The sequence below is a fragment of the Sturnira hondurensis genome, unplaced genomic scaffold (assembly GCF_014824575.4).
Source record: "Sturnira hondurensis isolate 20B ecotype Veracruz unplaced genomic scaffold, ASM1482457v3 Scaffold0013381, whole genome shotgun sequence".
Lineage (NCBI taxonomy): Eukaryota > Metazoa > Chordata > Mammalia > Chiroptera > Phyllostomidae > Sturnira > Sturnira hondurensis.
In genome coordinates this window covers 2,536,142-2,563,559 of record NW_028086012.1, presented here as the reverse complement: position 1 = coordinate 2,563,559, position 27,418 = coordinate 2,536,142, and the positions used below count along the sequence as shown (strand labels likewise).

Sequence of the window (27,418 nt, the reverse complement as noted above, 5' to 3'; positions counted from 1 at the left end):
AGGAGTTTGCCAGAGGATGGAATGAAGGGAGGGATTGCCTGGAGCTGGGAAAATAACAAGAAGGCTCTCTGAAGACATTTCGGCTGGGTTTGAGCTGGAGGAATCAGAGAAGATGTTGGAAGAGGCAATTAAGTGAAAAGAATTTTATTAGGAAATTAATACAAGGTAACTTTTGACCTGGACTTCGAGGGAGGAGCAACACAGGAAAGGAGGGTCACAGAAACGGCAAATAGTTAATCTCCTGGCTTCCTGCCCACTCTTTAAGATTCCAAATCCAGGCTCTAAGCGTCTCACCGCGTAGAAGCCGGGATGCTGAGGTGGCGACTCTGCAGTTCCGATTTCCAGGCGTGGGCAGCCTTGGACTCGCCTGGGGAACTAAGGATCAGGTTTGCGGAGCCGGCTGGCAGAGTTGAATGCTTTTTGTCAGAATTGACCAATGGGGTGGCAGCACCCAGTTGCCGGGGCTACCGGAGGCGGGGCCTGAGCGTCACGGGCGGAGTCTGGGCGGGGTTTATATAAGTGGGCGGTGGGAGGAAGGCGGGGCTTGGAGTCGGTGGCTGCTGAGCGGGCAGGTGCTGGCCGCGGGGTCGGATCCCGGGGGAGCGAGCTAGCGGAGGCGCGGTGGATCCAATTCACTTGCTGGGAAGATCTATGGGAAAAAGCCGTGTAAATGCGTTTTAAGGCGAGTGTGGGAGTGGCTCTCAGAGCCTCGGGATGCGGGAGCCCTCTGCTCCGGTGCTGATGTGCCCCTGGCCCCTCTTGCCTCTTTTCAGCAGGGGCCTCGGCTCCTCAACTGCCACTCCTTCTCGGGGTGTTGCACAAGTTTCGAGGTCACCGGCGATCCCCCCTAGCAGCGCGCCTGGCTCTGGCCCCCGCGAAGGAGGACGGGGCTTGGTAAGGGTGTGTGTGTGTGTGTGTGTGTGTGTGTGTATGAGTGTGAAGGAAGAGCGGGACCTTGGCCCTGCTTTCCGGAGGGCTCACCCGGACAGAACCTCAACTTTCGGTTCTTGCCCTGGAGACCGCCTGGCGCCCCCATGCACGCTTAGAATCCTAGCACTCCTGGATCAGCCAGCCCTCGTTTACGAACGGTGAAACTGAGGCTCTGAGAGGGGGTGGGGTGTACCCAGGGTCACTCAGCAGAGAGTGGACCCGAACTTAAGCTCCCGCTCTGGGGTGGAGAATCCTCGGGGGAGACACCGGAGGCCTCTATAGGTGGGCGTGGTCAGAACTAGGGGCACGCTGGAAACTTGGTCACCCGTGGTTCTGGGCTTCCCTGATCCTTTGCTCTTTCTTTTCTTTTTTTTACTAAAATCCGAATTTCAGAATTGGAAAGGATCTTCAAAACAACTAATCAATTTAGAGATGGGGAAACTGAGGCTCTGAGAGTCAGTCACATCTAGGCGTATAATGCCTTGTCCCAGTCCAGGATTTCCGGTGGAATCCTATCCCAGTGAACCTCAGTTCCTCAGACTTGTGCTAGGGGTGCTCTGCGGCTCAGTGTGGCACAACTGGGCAGCCGGGCTGGGGGAAGCGAGGGGATCAGCGGAGGCGGGTCCCCCTCCCCCATCCACTGCCGCCCAGCAGCCTCCTCACTCTCCCCCTGGCAGTGTGTTGCATACTTTCTAAGGCGGCGGCGGCAGCGGCAGTGCGGCAGCGGCGACTCCATCCCGCCCATCGGCCTCTCCTCGGCATGGCTGGCTACCTGAGTGAAACGGACTTTGTGATGGTGGAGGAGGGCTTCAGCACCCGAGACCTGCTGGAGGAACTCACTCTGGGGGCCTCACAGGCCACCACGGTGAGGGGCTGCGAGTGGGGGTGGGTCCCCTGTTCCCTATGCAGGCCCAGCTGCCTCCTCCGATGGGCTCCTCCTCTTACTCTTTCACTTATTTGGTATTCGGGCCTTGCTATTTTCAAGAGACAGGTTCACTTATCCCCAGTTGCTGGTCCTGGCTCCCAAACCTGCCCCTCCTGTTCCCTGCCTTGATGAGAACACCGCTATCATCTACCTAGCCTTAGATCCAGGTCAGAAACCTGGCAGCCCCTTCTTCTCCCCCTCCTCACACCCCTCCCCCCAATCGAGGCATCACCAAGCTCTATGACTTCAGCCTCCTTAAATACCCTGTAGTGTGCTCCTCCAGAACCTCTCTGTGTAGTCCCGCCTCATCTCTCAAAAGGCCCCCCAACCTCCTCCCTGCCTCATCCCCACCCCAACTTGATCACAGCCCTGCTCAAAATTAGAATTCTTTTCCTGGGTCCCAATTGCTTACAGGGTTAAATCAGAACCCCTCCGCCTTCCTAGCCTCATTTCCAGCTTCTCCCCCTGTGTACGTCACAGTCTCAAAGATGCCATGAGCTCTATTACCTGTCACCCCTTTGCTTAGAACACCCTTCTCCTGACCTTCCTCCCTCTTACCTATTGCTACTCATTCCTTATTACTTATAAGTATCCCCTTTTCCTGATTGCCCGGGCAGCTTTTGTATTTTCTTTCTCCATGGCCGCCCCCCCCCCCCGGCATTGCATAAAAACTCCCATGTAGTCCTTTCTGCCCCCTAGCATAACATCCAAAACCAAGTGGGCATCAGTAAAAAAAAAAAAAAAAAAAGTGTTGCATAAAGGAAAACTAGTCCCAGGGAAGGTTTCAGATATGTGGACTCACCCATAGCCTCATCCATGTTCCGTGCTCAGCAAACCCGTTAGGACCCCTTGTCCACGGGCATGGGTTGCAGTGGCAGCGGGACTACCTCAAGGCTTCACTGGGCACTGATACATGAAAAGCAGTGGGCTGTAGGCCACAGCTTTGGCCTTCAAGGAATTGATCTTTTTCTTGAGAAGACAGATGCATGCACAGTTCTGATACTTTGGGAACAAGAGCAAAATGCAGTGGGAGCCTTAAAAGCAGAGTTGCCTTCTTTGTCTGGGGGAGGTGATGTTGGAGATGAAACCTGAAGGTAGACTAGGAATTTGCCAGACACAAGTTGGGGAAGGGTGTTCTCGGTGGAGGACATGCTGGGAACAGAGGCTTGGAGGTGGGACAATAAAGATGCCAGCCTGAAGCTGGAGTTTGAGCTGCAGCGAAGGGGGGGGAGGGGACAAGGGCTGGATTACTGATCCTTAAATGCCAGGCTGGGGAGTTTGCCTTCTGTCCTGTAGCCTTGGGAAGCCCCAGAGAATTGAGAGCAAAGTGCTTTGTGGCCACAGCCAAGCTTGGGGCAGATACTTTGCGAGGATCAGGGATGGCATGCAGAAGGAGGGAGCTGCATAGGGTCTTACATTCCCCCATCTTGTTGTGCAGGGAGAGGTCACTGCCTTCTTCGTGGCTGACCTGGGTGCGGTAGTGAGGAAGCACTTCCGCTTTCTGAAGTGCCTGCCTAGAGTCCGGCCCTTTTACACTGTCAAGTGCAACAGCAGCGCAGGCGTGCTGAAGGTCCTGGCTGAGCTGGGGCTGGGCTTCAGCTGTGCCAACAAGGTGAGCCGCTGCCCCCACAGAGCACATTGACCCTTGCTGCCTGCTCAGCACACATATGGCTGCTGGGCTGCTATGGGTGGGCCCTGGGGACTCAGGAGTGACCTGCAGTTGGCCTCTGACCTCTGGAAGGGCCATTGGCTTGGAAGAGGGTTTAAGGAATGAGGGAGGGAGAAAGCAGCATGGCATTTGCCAGCCTTGAAGTTGCAAATCAGAACCATGTGTGTCCTGGGGTCACGGGGTCATTTTTTACTTTTATTTTGGGGTTATCTTTTTAAATAGAGGCTTTCAAACTTCTCATCATAGAGCTATCCATGGCACTATACACAGGGCTTTTAGCTAAAAACAAAAACACTCTCCTGCTGTTGGTTTTATTTTCTTGTATAATCTTAATAATAGGTGACTACATTTTCTTAACCAATCCTTTAAGACTTTTGTTATTCATTGCCAATTCTATCACCTTTCTAATGTTATTAATGCTGTTGTCTCAGTTCTTTCCTGCTCAATTTAGATTTACTTTACTTATTTACTGTCATTCTTTATTCGTTGAGCTCCTGTGATGTGCTGGTCACTGTGATAGGCAGAGCTGGCCACAGAGTAAGACAGACTCTGCTGTCCTTTAGTTGAAAGCTTAGCTCACCTATTTTTCATCATCACACTAGCTTATCCTAATTCTGTTCTTACTTGGAAAAAGCCCTTTTAGCTATAAAGCTTCCTTAGAGTCCAGCTTTGGATATATTTGTTAGCTCAGCGGGCACTTATTTAGAAGCTACTGTGGTGCCAAGTACTGTTGTAGATGGGGATTTAGCAAGTGCACAAAACAGCAAAAAGCCCTTTCTTCCTGGAGCTTCCTTTCTGAAATAAGTTGAATAAGTTAAACAATGAAAATGCATAGTATGGCCTTGGCTGGTGTGGCTCAGTCGGTGGGAGCATCGTCCTATGCACCACAAGGTTGTGGAGGTTGCAGATTCAATTCCTGGTCAGGGTGTATGCCTAGATGGTAGGTTCAGTCCAGTCAGGAAGCACAGAAGGTGACCAATCGATGTTTCTCTCTCGCATCGATGTTTTTCTTTCCCTTTCTCTCTAACCAATAAACACATATTTTTTAAAGAAAGTGTATAGTATTTTAAATGGTGAAAATTAAAGTGGGAAAGGGAAGTAGGGAATGTTTGGAGAGAAGATAGCACTTTTAGATAGTTTGGCTAAGGAAGACTTTGCTGAAATTTGAATACGGACCTGAAGGAAGAAGCAAAAGATCACACTGTGTGTCTAACGAGGGGAAGAGCATTCTAGGCAGAGGGAACAGCATGTGCAAAGGCCCTGAGGTACCTGGTGGGCACTGGTTTGTGTTATTTTCATTACTGTTATTTTTTGTAATGGTTAGTAATGATTATTTTTGAGGGGAATCCTTTTTAAATCCTTTAAAACCCCTCTTAAAGGCAGCAATGTGGCTGGGTGTTGTGAGGAGGGCTTTAGATGGGCGTCCTGGGGGGGAAGGAAAAGAGCCAGCCTGGCCAGGACGACAGGGCTGGTGGGATTCCAGTGGCAGACAGGTGTGCACCAGGGTGGGACCATGGGAAGGAGCAGCTTAACCTTTTTCAGGGACTAACGGAAATGCTGCTACTGATAGATGAGTCTCTTGCTCTCATCACCTGCAAAGCCCCATTGCATTAGCTCTTGCTTTGCACACCCAGTTGTGCGTGTGTGAGGGGCATGGGGAGAGAGATTGCCATTTTACAGTTGAGCAAACTGGGGGCCAACCAGGAGCAGAGCCAGGACTCTGCCCTGCCCACACCGGGCCTCTGCTCTGGGCAAAGAAGGAGATCCATTTCCCGGCCCCTTGGTCTAGGGGTGAAGAACAGGACCGAACCCCACTTACTCAAGCCATCTGTTTCTGGAAACCCAGAGGGGGTGCTCTTGGCCCGCCAGCCTCAGGGTCTGCCTCCAAAGGGTGTGTTGGGCTTAGAAAGGCCTTGAAGTCAGTGGGGGCTTTAAAAGCATCTACCATTTGCTCAGTGCTTCTGTTGTGCCAGGGGCTTTGCCGGGCATTTTCTGTGCATGACCTCATCTTATTCTCGAAACAACCCCGTGAGGTAATTACTATTACCATGCTCTGACAACAGTCCTCTGAGGACACATTAAATGTATAAAGAAAGCAGAGGCTGAGTGACTCTCTGGGAAGTGGCTGCTGGTATATGGCAATGGCCTCTGATGCTAGAGCGGCTGTCTTTTCCAGGATCCCAGAGAGGGGAGGGCTGAGCTGGGATGAGGCTGGTGACAGATGCTAGCCACGAGGCCTGGGAGAGGCCAAGTACCCCTCCTGATGGGTGGGATCACGCAGACCTCTAGGTGCATTTGCTAAGAGGTGGCTATGGGACACCCAGGTTTTCTTGGAAGTCCAAGGCTGCCCTCTTCTGGTCAGCCATAGCTGGTGGCTGTGCTTAGCACAGTGATGGAGGGCTTGGCAATGAGCTGGGGCTGGGTCTACCGATTGGTGTTAGAGGGCCTGGGGGTCAAGGGCACAGACCACACCTTGCACAAAGCTCTGGTCTACCCACCTTCCCAAAGACCTCATGTAATCTCCCCTGACCACATTGCTTGCCCTCTCCTGCTGTCTCCCCTAGTGTGCTTTCATCTTCAAAAGCCTTTCCTGAACGCACGATTGTCCCCCACCCTGATCCCTTGCTCTTTCTTCATAGCCAAAATGAGTTGTCTGCACTCGCGTGTCTGCACTCACTTGTCACTCTCCCTTAGCACCCACTCCTTACACCATTGCTTCCTGGCCTCCACTCTCACTCCTCCAAGGTACCTCCTCTTACAGACGTCCCCAGTGATCTGGATTCAGCGAACACTTTATTTTAAATCTTCATTTTTTAAAGATTTTATTTATTTATTTATTTATCTTTAGAGGGGAAGGAGAGGGAGAGAAACATCAATGTATGGTTGCCTTTCGTGTGTCCCCTGCTGGGAGTTGGCCTGCAGGGAACGGGCCCACAACCCAGGCATGTGCCCTGACTGGGAATCGAAGGCGATCCTCTGGTTTGCAGGCCCCCACTCAGTGCACTGAGCTACACCAGCCAGGGCTTAAATCTTCATTTTGAACCACTCAATTAATATATGTGTTTATTCATTCACACACACACACACACAAGTAGGATATCAGCTTTGTGTCTCTGGAGATGATTGCCACCATGAATTTGAGTTTGGTGGGTATGTTCGTATTTAAAAAATACTTGCAAATATGACTTATAGAAAACATATCTTGTGATTTTGTAATAAAAGAGAAGAGGTGGTCGCGTGGCATCCGCTGTTCAGTGGTAGCCTGCCATTCAGCAGGTGTTGGCGAGCTGTGTTGGTGCTTTTGACCTTGCTGGGGATGCTCCTCGATCCTCTTATTGTTTGGCCTCAACGATATTTAACACAGGGGCTTTTTCTCTCTTTTTTTAAAGTCCTGTGTGGCTAACTGTAGGCACAATGTCGGACGGCAGATCTCTAGAACTTACTCATCTTACAGAACTGAGACCTGGTGCCCGCTGAGTAGCAACTCCCCCATTAACCATGTAGTCTCTTAAAAACACACTCAAGCCTGGCTGGTATAGCTCAGTGGATTGAGTGCAGGCCTGCGAACCAGAGGGTTGCAGGTTTGATTCCCAGTCAGCGCACATGCCTGGGTTGCAGGCCAGGTCCCCAGTGGGGGCCATGTGAGAGGCAACCACACATTGGTGTTTCTCTTCCTCTCTTTCTCCCTCCCTTCTCCTCTCTAAAAATAAATAAAAGTAAAAATAAAACACACTCAACAATAACAGATGTTCCTGTTTTTAAAGACCTCTGACGTGTGTCAGATGAATTCGCATGCGGCTCTGGCCCTGCCCCACCCTCACTGGTGCCTCCGATAGTGGAGACCCCACCTTCCATACAGACTCCGGTTGTAGGACAGGCTTTGCTTGGGCAGAAATGGCGCTGGAATCTCTGCCCTGTTCTGCCTCTTCTGGAGGAATTCTCTCTCCTCTCACTTCTGGGCAGGTCCCAGGAGCCAGCTTTCCCTCATCATCCGCTGCTCTGTCAATGGGAGCGCCCCTGTAGATTCTGGCTCAGGTTCCCTTCTCTTGTAAACTCCCCCTCTGCTTGGGGAGTTTCGTCTCTTCCCGTGGCTTTAAATGCCGTTCGTATGCCGCCGCCTCCCATGTTTTGGTTCTACTCCCCAGACCTACATAACCAGCTGCTGGCTGGATAATGTAACAGGATGCCTGGCATCCAGTGTTTTCAAATACACTCATGATCCTTCCTTCGAGAAGCCACCCTTGGTCTGCTATGCATGGAGTCCACTGAGTCGTCCTCACCCTGCTTCCCCACACGTAGCCCACCACCAGTCTCACCAGCCTTGCCTTCCTAGTGCAGACTCTGTTATCTCTGCCGCAGTGACTGTGACGGTCTCCCCACAGTGCCCTCAGACCCTTCTGGGTAGCCAGAGTGACATGCATTTAAGGTTATGTTTACATTTTATTTATTTATTTTCAGAGGGAGGGAAAGGGAGGGAGAAAGAGAAGGAGTGAAACATTGATGTGAGACAGAAACATCAATCAGCTGCCTCTTGTGCACTCCTTGTGCACTCCTCTTGTGCACTCCTTGTGCACTCCTCTTGTGCACTCCTCTTGTGCACTCCTCTTGTGCACTCCAGGGACTGCACAGGCATGTGCAGCAACCCAGGCATGTGTCCGGATCGGGAATCAAACCAGTGACATTTTGCTTTGCAGGGTGACGCCCAACTGACTGAGTCATGCCAGTCGAGGCCGCACTAATATGCATTTAGATTGCATTTGAAATGCAGACCTGAGCATGTCATTTCCCTTCCTGAAACCCTTGAAACTGTTTCCATCACTGGCAGGATGGAAATATTATGCTGGTTCAGGTCTACCATACTGTGATTAGACATCAGTGTGCCTCACTCAGTGATCGCCACCACCCAGCAGTCACCAGAGAGAGTTACGGTGTTGTTGACTGTATTCTCTGTGCTGTACGCTACATTCCCATACTAATGTGTTATATAACTGGAAATTGTATCTCTTATTCCTTTTTTTCCCCTTCCTCTACTCCCTTTCTCTCTGGTAACTATCAGTTTGTTCTCCGTATTTGTGAAGCTGTTTGTATTTTGTTTTGTTTGTTTATTTTGTTTTTTAGATTCCACATATAAGTGAAATGATAAGGTATTTGTCTTTCTCTGTCAGAATAATTTTATTTAGCATAAAATGCTCTAGGTCCATCCATTGTGTCACAAATGGCAAGAGTTCATTCTTTTTGATGGCTGTATGATATTCCACTGTATCTGTATGCCGCATCTTTTGCATCCATTCATCTACCGATGGACCCCTAGGTTGCTTCCATATTTCAGCTATTGCAAATATGCTGCAGTGAACACAGAGGTGTATATATCTTTTTGAATTAGTGTTTTTGGTTTCTTCTGATAAACATCCAGAAGAGGGACTCCTGGGTCATGTGGCAGTTCTGTTTTTAATTTTGTTGGGAAATCTCCGTACCGTTTTCCATAGCGGCCACACCAATTTACATTCCCACCAACAGTGTGTGAGGGTTCTGGTTTTGCCACAGCCTTGCCCGTGCCTGGTGTTTCTTTTCAGTGATAGCCATTCTGACACGTGTGCAATCTCATTGTGGTTTTGACTTGCATGTCTCCATGATTGCAATGATTATTATTTAAATATTTATAAGCAAAGCTAAACCTCAGGCCCCCAAGGTGCTAGCACTGCTTCTCGCCTCACATGGTGAAGCAGGGAGGGAAACCGCTTCGTAGCCACCCAGACTCAGGGCGGCTACTCTAGCTCTGCAGCTGGACCTTTGTGACCTGCCCACTAACTGTGTTGCCACAGGCAGGGGGACCTCTCTGTCCTCTGTAAAATGTGGCCAGTAAATATTTCATAGGACAGTTATGGGCATCACCAGAGATAATGCACATAAATACCTTGTGCTGAAAAGTTACTAATTAAAATGAGAGTCTTATTACAAACTCGGGGTGGCTAGAAATGGCCCTGTGCCTCCTCTCCCGCTTCTAAACTGACCTCCTTCCCTCAGTCACGGAGAGTCAGGCCTGAGTCTGAGAGCTGGTTCTGCCACCTACTTGCTGCAGGGCCTCTCTGAGCCTCGGCTTCCTGCTCTGTAGAACGGAGCGAATACCCATTTGGTGGGGTTATCGTAAGGAGCGCATAAAAGAGTGAATGCACAGTAGGAGTCGGCAAACCGGATGGCGAGCCAAATCCAGCCCGTTGCTGGTTTTGTAACGTTTTATTGGATCTCCATGTGGCTCATTCACTTTACAGTGTCTGTGGCTAGTTGGGTGCTACAGTGGCAGCGGAGTAGTTGTGACAGAAACTGTGTGGCCTACAAAGCCTCAACTATTTACTCTCTGGTCCTGTGTAGAAAGAGTTTGCCGACACCGGATGTAGGAGGTGTCTCACTGGGTGCCTGCTCGTGGTAGGCGCTCCATGACCATGGTGGCTGTCATTGTAATCACCATTGTCTGTGTGGTCACGCAGCCATCAGGTGGAGCGGTGTTCCGCAGGGGTGAGGGGGAGGCAGCCCCGTGGGGGCGGAGCTCACGGGAGTCCCCAGCACAGCGCCGTGCAGGCAGCAGGCCTGTGTCAAAAAGACTCCTGGCCTTGTGAACTTTCTAACATGTCAACCAATATCCTCTAAGCATTTACATCTGCCAGGAAAATGTATCAGAAGTCTGTAGTTAGGGCCACCATGAGTCCTTATAACGCCTTCACGTGAATTAGAAAATGCACCCTGCCCTGGCTGGGTAGCTCAGTGGGTTAGAGTATCACCCCTATATGGCAAGGTTGCAGGTTAGATCACTGGTCAGGGCACATAGCAGAATCAACCACGTGAATGACTAAAGAAGTGGAACAATAAATCAATGCCTTTCTCTCTAAAGCCATTAAAATTTTTTTTAAAGAAAATGTACCCCTTCCTCAAGACACTCAATTGTTACAATAAATATACCGATTTTGTGAGAAGGGGGTGCTATATTGTCAGGAGGCTGCACTAAGTACACAAACCTACCACATGTCCGTGAACGGACGCCCTGGGCCCGCGCGGTGCCTTGCCTGCGCAGCTGGGCATGCGACTTTCGCATGTCTGCCGGTTGTTTAACAGTGAGGCCCACTTCTTATGGACCTCTGCGTGCCTTGCTATGACTTTGCCTCTCATCTGTGTTTCCTTGGCTTCTGCGGGCCCAGCAGGCCCTGCTGCCTCCTCACCTGCACCTTTGGGACCCCACAGACAGAGATGGAGCTGGTCCAGCGTATTGGCGTCCCTGCCAGTAAGATCATCTACGCCCATCCCTGTAAGCAAATTGCACAGATCAAGTATGCTGCCAAGCACAGGGTCCGGCTGCTGAGCTTCGACAATGAGATGGAGCTGGCAAAGGTGGTGAAGAGCCACCCCACTGCCAAGTAAGCTGAGAGCCACTCGTGTGGGGAGGCGGAGAGGGTGGGAGGGGTGGAGCTGGAGCCAGGGACCCTGCCCTGGACCCAGCCAGGGTCACAGGAGGTTGGGGCAAGCACCCTTGGACTGGACCCAGGATGCCAGGGCCTGACTCTGTCAAAGGCATGGCTGAGAGAACTGGAGGGGGTGGTTGGGAAAGCTTCGTGAAAGAGCTTGCGTTGGAGGTGGGCCTTGAGTAGTGAACCCAGTTTGGGGAGGGCACAAACAGTGTGTCAGAGAGAGCTGCATAAGCAAATGCATGGAGGTTGACATAGCATGGGGCGTCTGTGGGATAAGCAGAAATCTGGGGAGACTGGAAGACACCATGGGCGAGGGGTGAGAGGTGACGGGGACAGTGAATGACGCTGGTCATGGGCCAGGGACCTGATGCAAACGGGCCTTGCAAGGGGTCAGGGCTGGGCGTTTTGCTCAGGCCGAGGCTCTCACACTGTCACTTGGCACCCTGGGGATGCCAGGGAGGGACCTGGGGGCAAAGAGGAGGCCAGGTGGTGGGCACTCTGCTTCACCCACAGCAGCTTCCATTTTGTCTGTTACACATGATCTTGGGGATCTAGATAAGATTGTGTTTGAAAAATAAAATAGTTCTCCTCTTACAAAGAAAGCTGGGAAAGCCTAGCTGGTGTAGTGGCTGGTTTAGAGGAAGTGGAGCTGCCAGGGAGAACAGATGAGGTCTGACCAGGGCAGGGACTGCAGGAAGGGCCCAGGGACGTTTACGGACTGGATGGGACAGGGCTCAGAGGCTGACGGGCTGTGTAGGGAGAGAAAGGGGCCCGGGACTCGTGGGGTTGGGCGGCTCTGAACTGCTGGGCTTCACATCCCTTGACTCAGAGAAGTGGTTGGGGTGGGGGAGGCGGGGTCTACCTGGCGGAGGTACGCTGCATGTCTCCCCAGAATGATTCTGTGCATTGCCACCGATGACTCCCACTCCCTGAGCCACCTCAGCCTCAAGTTTGGAGCGTTGCTAAAATCCTGCAGACACCTGCTTCAAAATGCTAAGGAGAGCCACGTGGAAGTGGTAGGTGTGAGGTGAGTGTCTGGAAGCCCCACCCTCTCCACCCACACCAGGCCTATTGCCTCTTTTCTGGGAGTTAACCAACTCTGTATGAGCACTCCCCAAGGTCCTCCAGGGAGGGCTTGCCCCTGGGCATGGAATTCTGCCATGTGAGAGTTTCCTCTCTCTGGAAAGGTTTGGTGAGTTCTGCTGCCCCAACCCCACAGTCCCTAGGTGTCCCAGGAGATCCCAGGAGGGACCTGGCTTTGCAAGAGTTTTACCAGCCCATAGACCACACCTTTGCTCTGCTTCTCTCCTTGGAGGGACGTGGAATAAATAGTGGCAATGCCCTAACAACATAGCTTTTCATTTATCTGTACTTAGGACATTCCAGGCCCTGTGCTAAACGTTCCATATACATTCTCTCACAGCCTTGTGGGGTCTTCTCCCCACTTTACAGATGGGGAAACTGAAGCCCAGGCAGGCCACCCTGCTGATGGAGGGGACCCCATCCAGATCTGGTTGGCTCTGGGGTCCTGGCCCTCATCCCAGAAGGCCCCACCTTAGTGGCAGAATGCCCACTCGTCACTTGCCACATGGCCCACGGCAACCCATTCAACCTGTTAGGCCCTTAGTCATCACATCTGCCACATGGACACCGAGTCCAGTGTGCCTTTCCTGGCTGGGGCTGAGGTGGTGGCACCTGAGGGCCTGCTTGTAAGCCGAGGCTTTTCCTCCTTTCCCAGCTTTCACCTCGGCAGTGGCTGTCCTGACCCTCAGGCTTATGTTCAGTCCATCGCAGACGCCCGAGTTGTGTTTGAAATGGGTGCCCAGCTGGGCCACAGGATGCATATCCTGGACCTTGGTGGTGGCTTTCCTGGAGTGGAGGGGTCCAAAGTGAGATTCGAAGAGGTAACCCTGGGGCTGGAAGCACCGTGTTGAGCTCTGTGGGGGTGGGGGGTGGGGGCGGAGTTGGGGTCCTGGAGGGTTATAATGAAGATAGAAAGCCACTCTGCACGAGTCCTAGGTGCTAAGTGCTGTGCTTGGTGCTTTGCCTGGATCTTATTATTAACCTTGCGTTACTGCTGAGCAAACGAGGCTTGTAGGTGTTATGTCACTTCCTGAGTCCACGGTAGAGCTGGCTGCACATGTAGCTCTGCCTGACTCCAGCTCACGCACATATTTGAGGCTCAACCAGGCCATATTTGCATAAGTCATAAAGCTCTCTGAGGTCTGGGCTGATAAGAAATCAAATGGGAAGGCAGGAAAAGGAAAGCAAACCTGTCCATGTCCCTCATCTATGAGATGAATCCAGAAAAATGTGTCATCGCAATCTCCACTCCAACCACTAGAGGACGCTTCTCCTTAGTAATAAGAGCTTCATCTTGGAATACCTACATCAAAGTCCTCTCCCTGAGAAAATGATTCACTATAGACACAAAGAATTAGCCTCACAGATGAGCATTGCAGCCTTGTCACAGAATTCCACTGCACTTCCTTGGTCCATCTAACTCTCGGGGACTGGTTAAACTATGAAACATTCTTATGGTGGAGACATTTACTTATATGTAAAGGCCATTCACAGTCTCTTAAGTAAAACAGGTTATAAAAAACATATGTGTATAGCTCTAGCTTGTTTACCATAAAAAGCAGTGTTTGCATAAAAAAAAGAGTTAAAGGAGCTTCTCCAAAAAGTTCACAAAGATTAGGTTTATCTGGATAATAGGATGAGGAGTGATTTTTTTCCCTTCTCATCCACGGACATGCTTACTGATTTTAGAGAGATGGGAAGGGAGGGAGAGAGAGAGGGAGAGAAACATCCATTAGTTGCCTTCCGCACATGCTCTGCCTGGAACCAAATGCGCAACCTAGGCATGTGCCCCCCGCTGGGAATTGAACCTCTACTCCACCTTCCTGTTTACAGGACAATGCTCCAGCCAGCTGAGCCACAGCAGCCAGGGAAGGAGTGATTCTTTTTTTTGAAAAAAACTTCAAAGTTTTTTTTTCAATTACAGTTTACATTCATATTATTTTGTATTCGTTTCAGAGTAGTATAAAGTACATGATTATACTTTACAATATGTTACTACAGTATCCTTGACCATAGTCCCTGTGCTGTACTTCCCATCCCTGTGACTGTTTGTAATGGCCCATCTGTCCTTCTGCATCCCTTCCCCTCTTTCCCCCAACCCCTTCCCCTGTGGCGACCATCCGTCTGTTTTCTGTGTTGATGAGTCTGTTTCAAGTTTGTTCATTCGTTTATTTTGTTCTTTAGATTCCACATCTAAGTGAAACCATACGGTATTTGTCTTTCTCTGATTTATTTCACTTAGCATAATACCCTCAAGGTCCAGCCATGCTGAAATTAGGGGTGGTTTGATTTTCTTTTTTCTTGTCGGTGTTTTCTGTAAAAAATATGTCACTTAACAGATTAGTTTTTTATGAAAGAAAAATCCATACCAGGGCTTCTGGGATCTTAGCACCAAGAGTTATTTTGAGAGTGCCTCTTCTCACTGGGGGGCATTGAGAAGGGTGAGGGGCCTGACCCCACTCTGCCTCCCACCCACCTCCTTGGCCAACTGTCCCTGGTTACCAGCGGGGGCCTTAGTGCCTAGCTGCCAAGTCCTTCTTTCTGAAGTTGAAGCAGCTCTGAAAAAATAGGGCTGGAGCTGCAGCAGGTCTTCAACATAAACCCCACACTCCAAACATGTCATTGTCCACCCCCATCCTCCTACCACCAGATCGCTTCTGTGATCAACTCAGCCTTGGACCTGTACTTCCCGGAGGGCTGTGGTGTGGATATCCTGGCCCAGCTGGGTCGTTACTACGTGAGCTCGGCCTTTACCTTGGCAGTCAGCATCGTCGCCAAGAAGGAGGTTCTCCTAGAGCAGCCCGGCAGGGAAGGTAGGTGCCAGGTGGGCAGCAGAGCCCCATTCTTCCCTGAAGGTAGAGACTGGCTGGCCGAGCAGGGTCTGGCTTTAGGGAGTAGGGAATCTAGAAACTGCGTCCTTGCTTTACGGAAACTTACAGTCAAGTTGCCGCATCCCCGAGACACTTATTTAACATCTTTTTTTCCCTCTGCATGCTCATATTTTATGAAGATTAAAATAAAAACAACATTAGGTAGAATAGATACTTTATTTATTTATTTTTAATACTTTATTTATCTTTAGAGGGGGAGGGAAGGAGAGAAATATCAATGTATGGTTGCTTCTTCTGAGTCCCCTGCTGGGAACTGGCCTGCAACCCAGGCATGTGCCCTGACTGGGAATTGAACCGCGATCATCTGGTTCGCAGGCCTGTGCTCAATCCACTGAGCTACACCAGCTAGGGCAGAATAGATACTTTATTAACTGTGTTATACGGATGAGGAAACTGAGAACCAAAGCAAATACAAGTGAATTGCTTAAAAGCTGGTAGGAAGCAAAGCCTGCATTTGATCCCATGTTTGTCTCCTCTCCTGTGCACCGCCTTGTGCTCAACCCACTGTGTCCCATGACATAGTGAAAATCACGAATGACAACGTGTTTGTCTAAGCCCACTTTACAGATGACAGATGTGGGCATGGAGAGGTTGAGTTACTCATCCAAGGTCACACAGCTGATGAGGGGCAGTGCTAGGATTCAAGTTCAGGCTGGTCTGAACTTGAAGACACTCAGGTGTCTGTGCCTACACTGCTAAAATCATCACTCTTCCCTGCCCTTCTGGCTAGATCAGTCCTCTCGGCAGTCCCACAAGAGAATCTGTGTGGAGGGGTGTTGGGCTTAAGGTAGAATGTCTGCGTGTGTGCGATTGGGTGAATGGCATTCTTCCGGCCTCCTTTATGGATCTGGGGAATTGGCCTCTCTAGTCCCAGCAGCAGACCTGGCTTCTCATTCATGCTCTGTCCCGGTGTTGTGCCTCTGAGCCTGTGGCTTAACCTCTGAGTTTGGGTGGACTGCTCTTCTGCCTTTGCTGGGCCTTAAGAGGCTCAGTTGCAGGCGAGGCGTGTGTCTTGAGCAGGGTTGCTTGGCTACAAGCGTGAGCGTTTCCAAGAAGGCAGTGACCCTCCAGTCACAGGAGGGCGCAGAGGCAACCCTTTCATTTCAGTAGCCCATTGTCCCCTTGGAGCCCACCACTGCGCCAGCTCCCCCCTCTCACCCCTTCATCTTGCTGCTTGCCCTGTCACGGGCCCCTCCCTTCCTGCAGATGAGACTGGTTCTGTCCCCAAGACCATCATGTACCACCTGGATGAGGGCATCTATGGGCTCTTCAACTCAGTGCTGTTTGAGAACACCTGCCCCACCCCCACCCTGCCAAAGGTGAGCCACCGGGGCTTGTTGTGCTATAGTCTAATATTTATTTATTTATTACTAAGCCTTACCCAAGGACATGCTTATTGATTTTAGAGAGAGAGGAAGGGAGGGTGAGAAAGAGGGAGAGAAGCATCCGTGTGAGAGAGGAACATCCATTGGTTGCCTCTTGTACACACGCCCCCACAGGGGACCGAACCCACAGCCTAGGCCTGTGCCCCAACCGGAAGTTCAACCCGAGACCTTTTGGTTAATGGAACGACGCTCCAACCAACCGAGCCACATCGTCCAGGGCTGCTATCTAATTGTTGAAGAGTAAAGCATATTCACTGTAGAAAATAGGCAAGGGCAAGGACAAAGGTTATCACCCATAATCCCAGTCCATACAGAGTTCTTGAACATTAAGATTTCTTTTTCAGTCTTTAAAAAATGTGTTTTGCTTTTTTCCCCATAAGGTTGGGCTCATATTGTTTTGTAACCTGCTCTTCCTCACTTAATGTGGGTGTGGTTCTCTCCCCGAGGTCCACTGACCTCCAACAGCCCGCTCCTGTGACCGCAGTAGTATCACTGATCCAGCTGCGGTGGTTGGCCGTTAGTTTCGTTGGTGAGCACTGTGAGTGCATCTTGACATCCGTCTCTGATTCTTGCTCTGAGGGAAATTCCTAAAAGTAAAGGAAACAGTTCCTCTTTGGCGGGTTTTCCTTGTATTTTGACATCTCTGGGACTTTGTGTGGTCCCTCTTCCGGAAGCACACTGAAGTGCCTAACCAGCACCTAGACCCCTGCGAGCTTTCAATACGTGTGCGTGTTTTCCCTTTCCTCTCGGGTCTGTCTGGTGTTTCAAGGTCCAAACATTAGCTCCTCTTTGTAGCACTTACTTCCCGCCCCTCATCCGTGGCAGGTAGAGGGAGCCCCTCTCCCTCCTCCAGGCACCCAAACTGGATGGGCCCTCATTATATAGTTACACTGTATTGTTCAAGGTTGGCTATACTCTTGGAAAACAAAGTAGAGCAAGAGAACGATGAAAACAAAATTCAGGATACTGGCGACCTCTGGAGGGGTCAGGGAAGGGGCATGTTCACTGGGTGGGCCACACGGGGTTTCAGAGATACCGGAAATTTTCTATTTCTTCAGCTGGGTAGTGAGTACATCAATATTCATTTTATTATTATTTCCTATATCTTACCCATGATACTAATGTTCTTTTGTATGGATTAAATATTTAACAAAAACCTGAATCTGTCACTTCTTATTAATATTCTTTGATAGTCCCATTTTTCTCTTATCACACTGTTTCTAACATTTAGAATAAATATCTCGGGGATTTTAATTAGTAGTAGTTTATTTCATCTATTTATTAACTTGGAAAGAATTCTCCTTTTTATTTTATTAAGTCTTTCCAGCTAGGAGAGGTAGAGGTCTTGTATTTTATTTTTCCCATTAAAGTTTTATTTCCTTTGAATAAGTATTATTGTGGCCCAAGAACATCCAAGGACTTGATAACTTAGTGCTTTCATCGCTGTTGCAAGTGGAGATGTTGACTGTGGTTTGAGCTGAGACTCTAGCACACGTGTGGGTGCACATCGGTTTCCTCTGACCACGCCTCTCCCCTCTGAACCTTCCAAAGGGGCAGACGTGTTCTGCAATTTGACATTGTATCTCTTCATTTTCTGCACATTATACCCTCTTTGTTTCTTTTCCCCTAATAGCAATTGCCAGAATGTCTCATGATATATAAAATAGGAATGATGACAGAAAGCCTCAGTCTTGGAGTCAGAAGACATGGGTTCGAGTCCTGGCTCTGCTATATATTAGCTGAATAACATTAGGCAAGTTACTTAATCTCTCTGAGCCTGGTTTCTCTTGTTTCTTCATCTGAAAAATGAGGGAGTCGAACTTTATTTATTAAGGTTGCCTCTGGTTCTGAAATGAGGCTATTCTAGTGTATCTCCATTAAGTTAGCAGTAATTATCTCCTTCTTTTAAATACTTTTCATTGTGGGATTTTGTATTATGTGTAGTTTTAATCAAGAATAGATGCTACCGGCCAATGAATGCCATGTTAATATGTACAGAGAAAATTACATTTGAATTTTGAGTCTTTCTTTTCCACATTATAATGAAGCCAGTGATTGACTTGTTCCTATTGTCCCCGCCTTCCACGTGAGGAATCCGAGTGTGGATTTGGTCAGGGATTCATTTTGGGCTTTTGCCTCTATGTTCACAAGTGAGATTTTGACTATAGATTTCGTTCTTTTTTTTTTGAGATGGAGATGTTTTTTGAGATACCCAAATTAAAATAGCAAACATGCAATTTGAGAACTCTAGGGCTTCGGAGAGATAAGTTGGAGACACAACTCTGTCTTCATTAGAGATGGTATTTAAAGCCGTAGCATGTAGACGGTCTTCTCAGCGAGGGAATTAGTGTGGAGGAGTCCGTGAACGACTCCTTGGGAAGAGAAGAGGAGGAAGCAGCAAAGACTGAGAAGCAAGACATCACTGCAGAAGCCGCAGAGACGGCAGTTCCAGAGGGCAAAGTTGGCCCTGTCAAACGGTACCGAAGTCAAGGGGGAAGTGGGTTGCACTTCTCACTGGTTGCCGTGGCCGGCTGCGCCGGGCAGTGTCAGTGGAGTGGCAGGTGCTGCTCAGAGCGCTTTAACTGTAAGAAGTAGAAGAGCTTGCAGAGAACTCTGTTGAGGGATTTTATAAAAACAACAACAACCACCACAGTCACTGGAGCTAGAAGTGACCTGAGATCAACCAGTCCTCAGTCACGTAAAATACAAGCTTTTTTAAAAGTCCATCTAATTCTCTTGCACTGTTTTAGAACAAGCAAGGAAATCCCACAACGTTCTCTCTGTATCTACCCACCAGCATTTATTTGGCAGCCAAAGAATTTCAGCCGATAGAGGGTCCTGGGGCGTTTAGTTAAGTGTTAAGTGCTAAGAAGTTCCTGGAGGAATTCTCCACCTGTCAGCCAAGCAGGAAAGAAACGTGCCCAAAGCTGCCTCAGTACAGGGTGCTCTAGAGAAAAAGCAAACTTCAGACTTACTAGTTGCTTGCTGTTTTCTTTCCGTTTTGTGTGCTGCCCTTGTTCATCTCATTTTTCCATTCTAAATATTTTAGTACGCTTTATATAGTACAGGAATAAGAATCAACTTATTCTTTAAAAGTTGGGAAATGACATCAGGGCCATGGGCCATTTCAAATGTTTGACCTTGTTTCTTCTGTGGATTCACTCAGATATTGGCAGCCAGTGGGGTGCCGCTAGCAGGCCCCGTGTCTGGGATGACTCAGTGTTCTCTTCCTAACTCCCTCCAGAACTCAGACGGGTCCCTCCCTCTCTCTGACTTGTCTCATCTGTAAAAGGGGAACTGCAAAAGGATTCCAGAGGAAGTGTGAAGTAGTGGTGGGCATGGTTTGTAAACCAGGAACCCCCTGCCCTCTCAGGAGGAGACTAGGTGTCTTGTATTTTTACAGATGTTTGTCCATTTCCATTCAGTTTTCAGACTTATGAAGGGAGCGGAGACTTTCAAGCTTTTTGCCACTTTGTCTTTCGTGTTCTCACAACTGTAAACCAAAAAAAAAGCTTTAAATAGCAAGAGGGTAGCTTTGCATTATTTCTTGTAAAGTTGTAAAATCTTTTCCCCACTTATTTAAAAAAAAATTATGCCACTAGTAAGAAGTGAGAGAACTCTAACATAACTCAAAGTTGTTTTTGTTTTTTTCACTTTACTGTAGAAGAGCCCTTGAAATCTCTTTTTTCAAGGATTTTTGTTGGTACATTTATGTAGCATTCCTCCCAGTCCCCAATGCTATCTTTAAAAGCTAGCTTAACATTTTTTTTACTGATTAGAGCTAAGGGAAAGAATTCAGAGAAACTGAGATTAATTTTACTTATTAGCAGAAAGTTTATAAACAAGAATATTAAGTTATATGAACAAGGCTATATGTTTGTCTCCTTTTCTAGCATGTGAGCTTCCTGAGCATGGAAACTTTGTGTGTGTGTGTGTGTGTTCACCACTGCATTCCTGACTCCAAATCAGAGCCTGGCACATAGTAGTTGCTCAATAAGTATTTGTTGAGTGAATGAATGAATATAGGATAACTCTCATCCTTTTTAAAAAAATATTTTTAGGGAGAGGGGAGGGGAGGGAGAAAGAGAGGAAGAGAAACATCAATTGGTTGCCTCTCTCACGGGACCCAACCTGGGACCATGCCTGCAACCCAGGCATGTGCAGTGACTGGGAATCGAACCAGTGACCTTTAGATTTGTAGGATGATGCTGAACCAACCGAGCCATGCTGGGCAGGGTCTCATTCTTAATGTTAATAAGATGTACATTTTTTTAAATTAATGAGACTAAAGGCTTATTAATTTTCTGGCAAGTATGTGAAACTTGCTTATGGAACCTATGGCTTTTCTTTCTCAGTTTTACCCATCCCTGCTGCTGGCTAAGGTATTGAAATGCCTTTCCATCTTCCTCTGTTCGTCTCCTCCATTGCTTCCTTCTGGGCTCTTTGGATGGCTTCTGTTCATGTCTTTTTTCTTTTTCTTGCTCTGTCTTTTTTTTTCACTCACACATTTCCCATTCATTCATCTAAAAGGTATTATTCAAAAAGCCCGTGCTGTATGCCAGTCCGCAGGGCATGGAGAGGATGGGGGAACGAGACTGTCAGGATCCCTGGGCTCATGGAATCTGTAGTCTGCAAGCTGAGCAGACACGTTTCACAAATGCCTAATTATAAATTGGGGTTAATGCTATGGAGGCAAAGCTTGGGGTGCACAGAGTTTTAGGAAAGGCTTCCATGAGGCCGAGTTAACTCAGATCTCAAGCAGGGGTCCCCAACCTCCGTCCTCCCCACCCGTGGACGCTGCTTGCATTCCCACCTAAACTCTGCCTCCCTGCCGCCCACGCCCCCCGGCCACGTCCCCCACCCCTCACCAACAGGGGAAAAATTGTCTTCCACGAAACCAAAACTGGTCCCTGGTGCCAAAAATGTTGAGAACTGCTGCTCCAAAGGGAAATTGGGGGTTGGCAGGTTTGGGGCCTTGGGGAATAGCAAGGGGAAGGCTGGGGTTGGGGGGGGGCAGGCTCACTTGGGGAGTCCAGAGCAACCAGAGTGACTAGAACAGTGAGTGCAGTGGCAAGTGGAATGAGGGCCTTGAAGGGCACGGTCAGGACTCCCTCAAGTCCATCTTTCAGTCATGACTCCTCCTCTGGGACCTGCCCGGCAGGGTCCCCCACACTGAGACGAATTGCATGGCCATCCTGCTTGTCCACAAATGGTCTGTGGTACCACATTTCTTTTCTAGATTTGGAATTAACTTAAGAAAAATATGAAAATTTAATGTAACTGGTAGTTGTGTCCTTGGGCAAGTCACTTAACCTCTCAGAGCCTCTGTTTCCCTGAAATGGGAATAATTATGTTCACCTCACAGGGCCCTCTGTGACCTCTGCCAGGCTCTGTAACCATTGGAGGTGTTCCTCGCCAGACTGAGGGCCCAAGGGAGGCTGGGTCTCACTCACATGATGGGTCTTACTCACATGGGTACTTCCGGCTCTTGTGACCAGGCCTGGTACAGAATGAGGGGTACTGGGAGGCCTTCACGGAACAGGATGCCCCAGGGTGGGGCCCAGGGGAGAAGCTGGATTTGAGGAACGGGAAAGGCTGCAGAGGTGCGGACACACCCAGGGTCTGGAAAGTGGCAGATTTGCCAGGAAAGACTGAAGCAGAGAGGAGGTAGCAACAATGATAGCGCTATCTTGCTGGTCCTTACAGTGTGTCAGACACTGATCTAAATGCTTTATGTATGCTGATATATCTGTCCACTGACCTATGAGGCGATACCATTATCATTCCCATTTTACAAATGAGCAAACTGAGGCACAGAGGGATGAAGAATCTTGCTGAAGGTCACACAGCTAGTAAGTGTTGGAGCCTGGATTTAAGAGGCATTGCAGCTTCAGAGGCTAAGAGGCCACAACAGCAGAGAAGTGGGAGGGCCTTAAATGCTAGGTTAAGAGGCCCATCCAGTCCTTATCCTATTGGCTGTGGGAGCCGTGGGAGGCCTGGGAGGGTGGGATTGATAAGCTGTGAACAGTATGCCCAGGAGAGTGAATGTGGTCACCCTTCTCTTGCAGAAACCATCCACAGAGCTGCCTCTGCACAGCAGCAGCCTGTGGGGCCCAGCGCTTGACGGCTCTGACTGTGTAGCTGAGGGCCTGTGGCTGCCGCAACTACATGTAGGGGACTGGCTGGTCTTTGAGAACATGGGCGCCTACACCGTGGGCATGGGCTCCCTCTTTGGAGGGTCCCAGACCTGCCGCATCACCTATGCCATGTCCCGGGTGGCCTGGTAAGGGGGCCCTGCTGGGACATGGAGTGAGGGGAGGAGCAGGAGCAGGCTGGACAGAAGCTATGAGGAAAACCTGAGATTTGAGACCCTGCTTCTGTGACATCCAGCTTGAAAGTAGCTCTTGGCTGCTGATTCCAAGAGAGGCCTGTGCTTGGCACTGGACTGTGGCCACGAATGAGGCTGAACTTCTCTCGAGGGACTCAAAGCCAGTGAGAGACTCAGAGAAACAGGCAGGACTCCTGATAATTCTGTGCTGGGTGGCGAGGACAGGCTGTAGAAGCTTAGATTCTTCCCTGGGGCCCAGGTCCACATCCCCGAGGAAGTAAAGCCTGGGAGATGAGGGGGAGTTGGGCAGCAGGAGGCAGAAGGGGGTTCCAGGAAGAGGGAACAAGGAGCGAGCATTCTGCCTTCTTGAAACTATGTGAGGTGGTCGAGGCTGGGGAAGGGGCAGGGCTGGGTCTGAGAAGGGCCTTGGAGACTGATGCAGGACTTTCAGCAGCGAGAGGGAAGCATGGACTGGCTTGAAGCAGGGGAGGGGCATGGTCTGACTTGGATCTTAGAGAGGCCGCTCTAGCTACCATGTGGATTCAGGGTGAGTGCGCATGGAGCTGCCCAGTCAAGTGGTTGCTCTGTGACCCTGGGAAGATGTGTGTTCGCTCAGCCTCCGTCTTCCCACCCAGAAAATGAGTCTAACGCTGGCCCTGCTTGCCTCACCAGGCCAGTGCTGGGATCTAGTGAGGCAAGAAGGTGAAGGAGATGGGAGGAAGCTGAGTTTGTTAAACAATTCTATCAGGATTGATCATTATTTCCTTCTAACCACACAAAACTCTGTGGCATCAGTGTTATCACAAACAGGTCACTTGGTTGAGGTCACACAGGTGGTGGGCAGTGAGGAGCCCCACATCCCCCTTCTGGGGCTGGGGGGATGGCTGCGGAGGGCAGTGGCACCTGCCCTCTCCACGGAGTAAGTGCTCCCTCTGCCAGCATTACCACTGGGGGCCCAGGCACGAACTCCCTGCCCTGCTGTAGTGAAGGAATGTCACAGAAGCAGGTATTGAACCCTGTTGTTACCAAGGAGAAGTACATTGTGCTATGGGATTCAGCAAAGTCTTCCCTGAGGTTCATTCAGTGGCTAAAGCTGGGACCTGAAGACTGAGGAGGAGTTAGTGAGGGGTGATGATGCAGACGGAGGCACTACTGTGTGCACAGGCCTGGGGCGCGTGCACGCGTGAAAGGCAGTGCTGTGGTGGCACCCAGGAGGTGAGTATGGGAGTGGTTGGAGGGGCCACCGGGCCAGATCGCATGGGGCTTGAGTGGAGGGAAGCTGCTGGCAACTCAAGAGCAGGCAGGACCAGAAATGTCTGCAGGAGGCAGGAGCAGATCAGGGAGGCTGTGTGTTCCCGGCTAGAGATGGTGGTGGCAGCGGGAATGGAGAGAGGAGTGCACACGTGAGGATGTTCAGGAGCTGGGCTCCGCAGGGATCATCTGGGTGTGGGGACAAGACTCCCAGCTTGTGGCTGATCAGATGGTGGAGCTATGTATCAACATGGGTGGGTAGGAGGAGAAAGTTTGTATCAACATGGGTGGGGAGGAGGAGAGTTTGTGGAATTTTTTGAATGGGGAAGGAGGTGATTTTTTTTTTTAAGTTTCAAGCTTAGAGTATAAAGAACGTGGGAGAGAGTTGGGTAGAATCCTAGTTCTACTACCTTGGGCAGGTCTCTCTGTCTCAACTTCCTCCTCGTCAGTAAAATGGGGATGATAATGCTGCCCTTACAGGTTTGGGGGAGGATGGAATTAGATAGCGTAAGTAAAGTGCCTGGCACACAGTACGTGCTCAGTAAACACAGGTTCCTTTCATTATTGGGGGGCTGGACTAGAAGGGTTGGGAAAGAGGGGTCAGTAGGTCTGCCCCTGCCTGAGGCTGGGCTCCGAGGCCCAGGTGTGACCCCTATACCTGATGGGGCCAGGTCTTCCAGTGCAGGGTCATCAGAAGTCCCAGCCTGTGGGTCCCACGATGGTGGCCTCTGGTGCCCATCTCTCGCCCACAGGGAAGCACTGCGAGAGCAGCTGCTGCCTGCAGAACAGGACGGGGATGCTGAGGGCGTGTGCAAGCCTCTGTCCTGCGGCTGGGAGATCACAGACACCTTGTGCGTGGCCCCTGTCTTCACCCCGGCGAGCATCATGTGAGAGGGCCCGTTCCCCTGGGAGAACTCCAGCAGGGCCACAAAGATGTCTCTGGGAGAGGTGGGGAAGGTGGCAAGCAGGGCACCTTCGGGCCGGGACTCTGGTGCGTGCTCTGCTGCCCCCTACAGTCCACCTGCAGTGTTTCTGCCCTGTACATAGGACCAGTCTCACACTCGCTGTAGTTCAAGTATGCAACATAAATCCTGTTCCTTCCAGCTGTGTCCGCCTCCTCTGCAGCGCAAAGGGCCTGGTCAGCCAGGTGAGGGGTGTTCTTGGGGTCTCCCTTGGTTTCTTTCCCACTTTTGTAAATACGAAACAAATAAATATTTAGGTTTTTTAATACTCCAGTGGAATCTGGAAATTCAATTTAGCCTGGGCTAGGCCAGCAGTGAGATTTCCCATCCTGCACTGAGGATCCCTGGCCAGTGCCTCCGTTCTGACATGGCTGCAATGTGGGTATCTCCTGCTGGCACCGGCTTCTCGGACTCATCTCTCTTCTCCTCACAGGCCTCTGTGCCTGGCAGCATGAGGAAGGCTGGGCTGTCAGGGGCTGAGGTGGGGTCAGAATTGCTTCTCTTCAGCCCTGGGGCTCAGCTCGTGACTGAGAGGGGCCTCAGGTGAACCTGGCACCCAGCCTACGGCCTGACCCACAGTGGGGGCAATGGAGTATTTGACACAGCTTTGGAAGTTTACATCAAAGATAAACAGCAAAGAGATGGGTTTTGAGGAGACCTTGCACCCTCACCCTCCTTGCAGGTGTACAGAGCAGTAAGAGCAATGGTAACCAACGCAGTCCCTGTTAGAACAGGGCTGGCCACAGATACTGCCACGTCCAGTGCAAGGGCCCTGATGCTGCTGTCTCCTCAGACTAGAAGTTTTTGTCAGGACAAAGGCTCCTTCACGCTGCGAGGGTCTCAGGCTAAGCAAAGGAGTTCAGATTTTAGTGTTCCCCCAGCTGCAACAGGCGACCCAGAAGATTTTCCTTCTGCATTAAAAAAAACTGAGATGTAACTCACATACCTTACAATTCACCTTTCAAAGTATAAAACTTGGCGTTTTTTAGTATAGAGTTTGTACAGACTTTACCACTCACTATTCAATTCTAGACATATTTATCACCTCAGAAAGAAACTCGTCAATAGTCACTCCCTATTTTCCCCTCCCTTAAGCCCCTGGCGACCACGAATCTACTTTCCATCTCTGTGGATCTCCAAAGGTAATGCCTGGAGCACCTGTCGATCCCTTACTGGGGCCATGCTCCCTGGTAGGCAAGGTGATGCAGAGATAAGTTGAGTTCTCAAGGAACTCACACTGCAGAGCATGCGCAGAGGGCCTTGAATAACAGAGCCAGGAATTTGGACCAAATTCTGCAGACAGGAGGGAGCCCTATTGCTTCTGGAGCAGAAGCACGACAGAACCTTAGAGCGGATCACTGAAAGTGTATTTCAAATGGGCAGAGGGAGGAGACCTGGGGGGGCTGGTGGTAGCATGCACTTCCTTCACCCCCCTCCCGGTTAAGGAGGGGCTGCCTAGGGAGCCTGACACAATGGTCCGGGGCCCTGAGGGATACAAGTTGTCATCTCTATCCACCCCTACTCAGGAGGAGGATGGTGGCTCTGTGGGTCAGTGTCATCTTTCCCTTTGGAACCCCAGCTGCCCAAGTTGGCTCACTCCAGCTTTTATAAAGGGACCATGGAGGAGGCACAAGGATGGCCCTTCCCACTCAACCCTTTGCTCCATTCTAAACCCTCTTCCTGGCACCTCTGGAATGAGCAGCAAAGCCTAAAAAAAATTCAACCAGCAGAATCATCCAGTGCAGCCTCCTAGCAGTCGGAGGAATCTTTTCGTGGCACATGAATCCTATCTTGTCAGTCTTCTGCTGAAGACCCTTCAGTTGATTCCTACTGGGATGCCAATAAAGGCTGAGCTGTCTGGGACCTCTGCCCCCCTCTCCTGTCTTATCTCGTGCTACCTTTTTTTCTCACTGTGCTCTAGCCCATGACCTCTTTTCAGCTCCTCGCACTTCACCAGCCTTTTCCTGCCTCCAGACTTTTGCCCTGGCTGTTCCCTCCGCGTAAGTAGCTCTTCTTCAGCTTCTCCAGGGGTGGCTCGTTCTCATCATAATTGAATGTCCCCTTCTTGGGAAGGTCTTTACTGAACACCCTATTCAAAGTGGTTTCCCACCTAGGTATGTGGAGTTACACTGAACAGGAATGGGATCCTGAAGACAATACTTAAGGCAAGAAACACATTGTCAACAGTATCACTAAACACCCCTTAGAAAGCTATCACACTGGAGGCAGTACATCACTCTTTCTGCTCCTCTAACAAGCCAGACACATTTCCTTATAACCCCAAATACCCTCATGATTTCTTCCCCCCACCCCTTCCAGTCTTGGCTCAAATGTCCTCAGTGAGTCTTTCCTGACCACTCTCTTTACAACTGTCCCACTCCCATCCAGACACCCCATAATTCCCTTAGCATCCTTAATTCCCCCTCTCAACAGATCACCACTTGACATATTTAGAATTAAGCTCTTAAGGGTATAAATTTGTTTTGTTCTGTGTCCCCTGTGTCTAGAACACCACCCAAACACAGGCAATAGATAAC

General features: G+C 49.9%; 1 protein-coding gene across 4 annotated transcripts; it reads left to right on the top strand.

Moving 5' to 3' along the window:
• The first annotated feature begins 773 nt into the window (after nt 1-773).
• Nucleotides 774-25,022, top strand: AZIN2 (antizyme inhibitor 2). 4 transcript variants are annotated; one of them, XM_037061515.1, is made up of 10 exons: nt 774-894; nt 1,608-1,795; nt 3,294-3,467; nt 10,758-10,930; nt 11,874-12,008; nt 12,720-12,885; nt 14,715-14,877; nt 16,162-16,274; nt 22,409-22,623; nt 24,672-25,022. In XM_037061515.1, exons 2-10 carry the CDS (start codon nt 1,691-1,693, stop codon nt 24,808-24,810), a joined length of 1,383 nt encoding a protein of 460 aa, XP_036917410.1. In that variant the 5' UTR covers nt 774-894; nt 1,608-1,690; the 3' UTR covers nt 24,811-25,022. The 4 variants fall into 4 exon arrangements, with proteins under 4 accessions (XP_036917410.1, XP_036917411.1, XP_036917412.1 ...); XM_037061516.1 differs by lacking the exon at nt 3,294-3,467; XM_037061518.1 differs by lacking the exon at nt 774-894 and having other exon boundaries at nt 1,726-1,815.
• Nucleotides 25,023-27,418: the final 2,396 nt, after the last annotated feature.

Excerpts from the sequence above, each read along its gene's own strand:
- AZIN2 (XM_037061515.1), top strand. The coding sequence starts at position 1,691 with ATGGCTGGCTACCTGAGTGAAACGGACTTTGTGATGGTGGAGGAGGGC. Across the intron at positions 12,886-14,714 it reads CCAAAGTGAGATTCGAAGAG|ATCGCTTCTGTGATCAACTC; the intron begins GTAACCCTGGGG and ends TCCTACCACCAG. Across the intron at positions 16,275-22,408 it reads CCACCCCCACCCTGCCAAAG|AAACCATCCACAGAGCTGCC; the intron begins GTGAGCCACCGG and ends CTTCTCTTGCAG.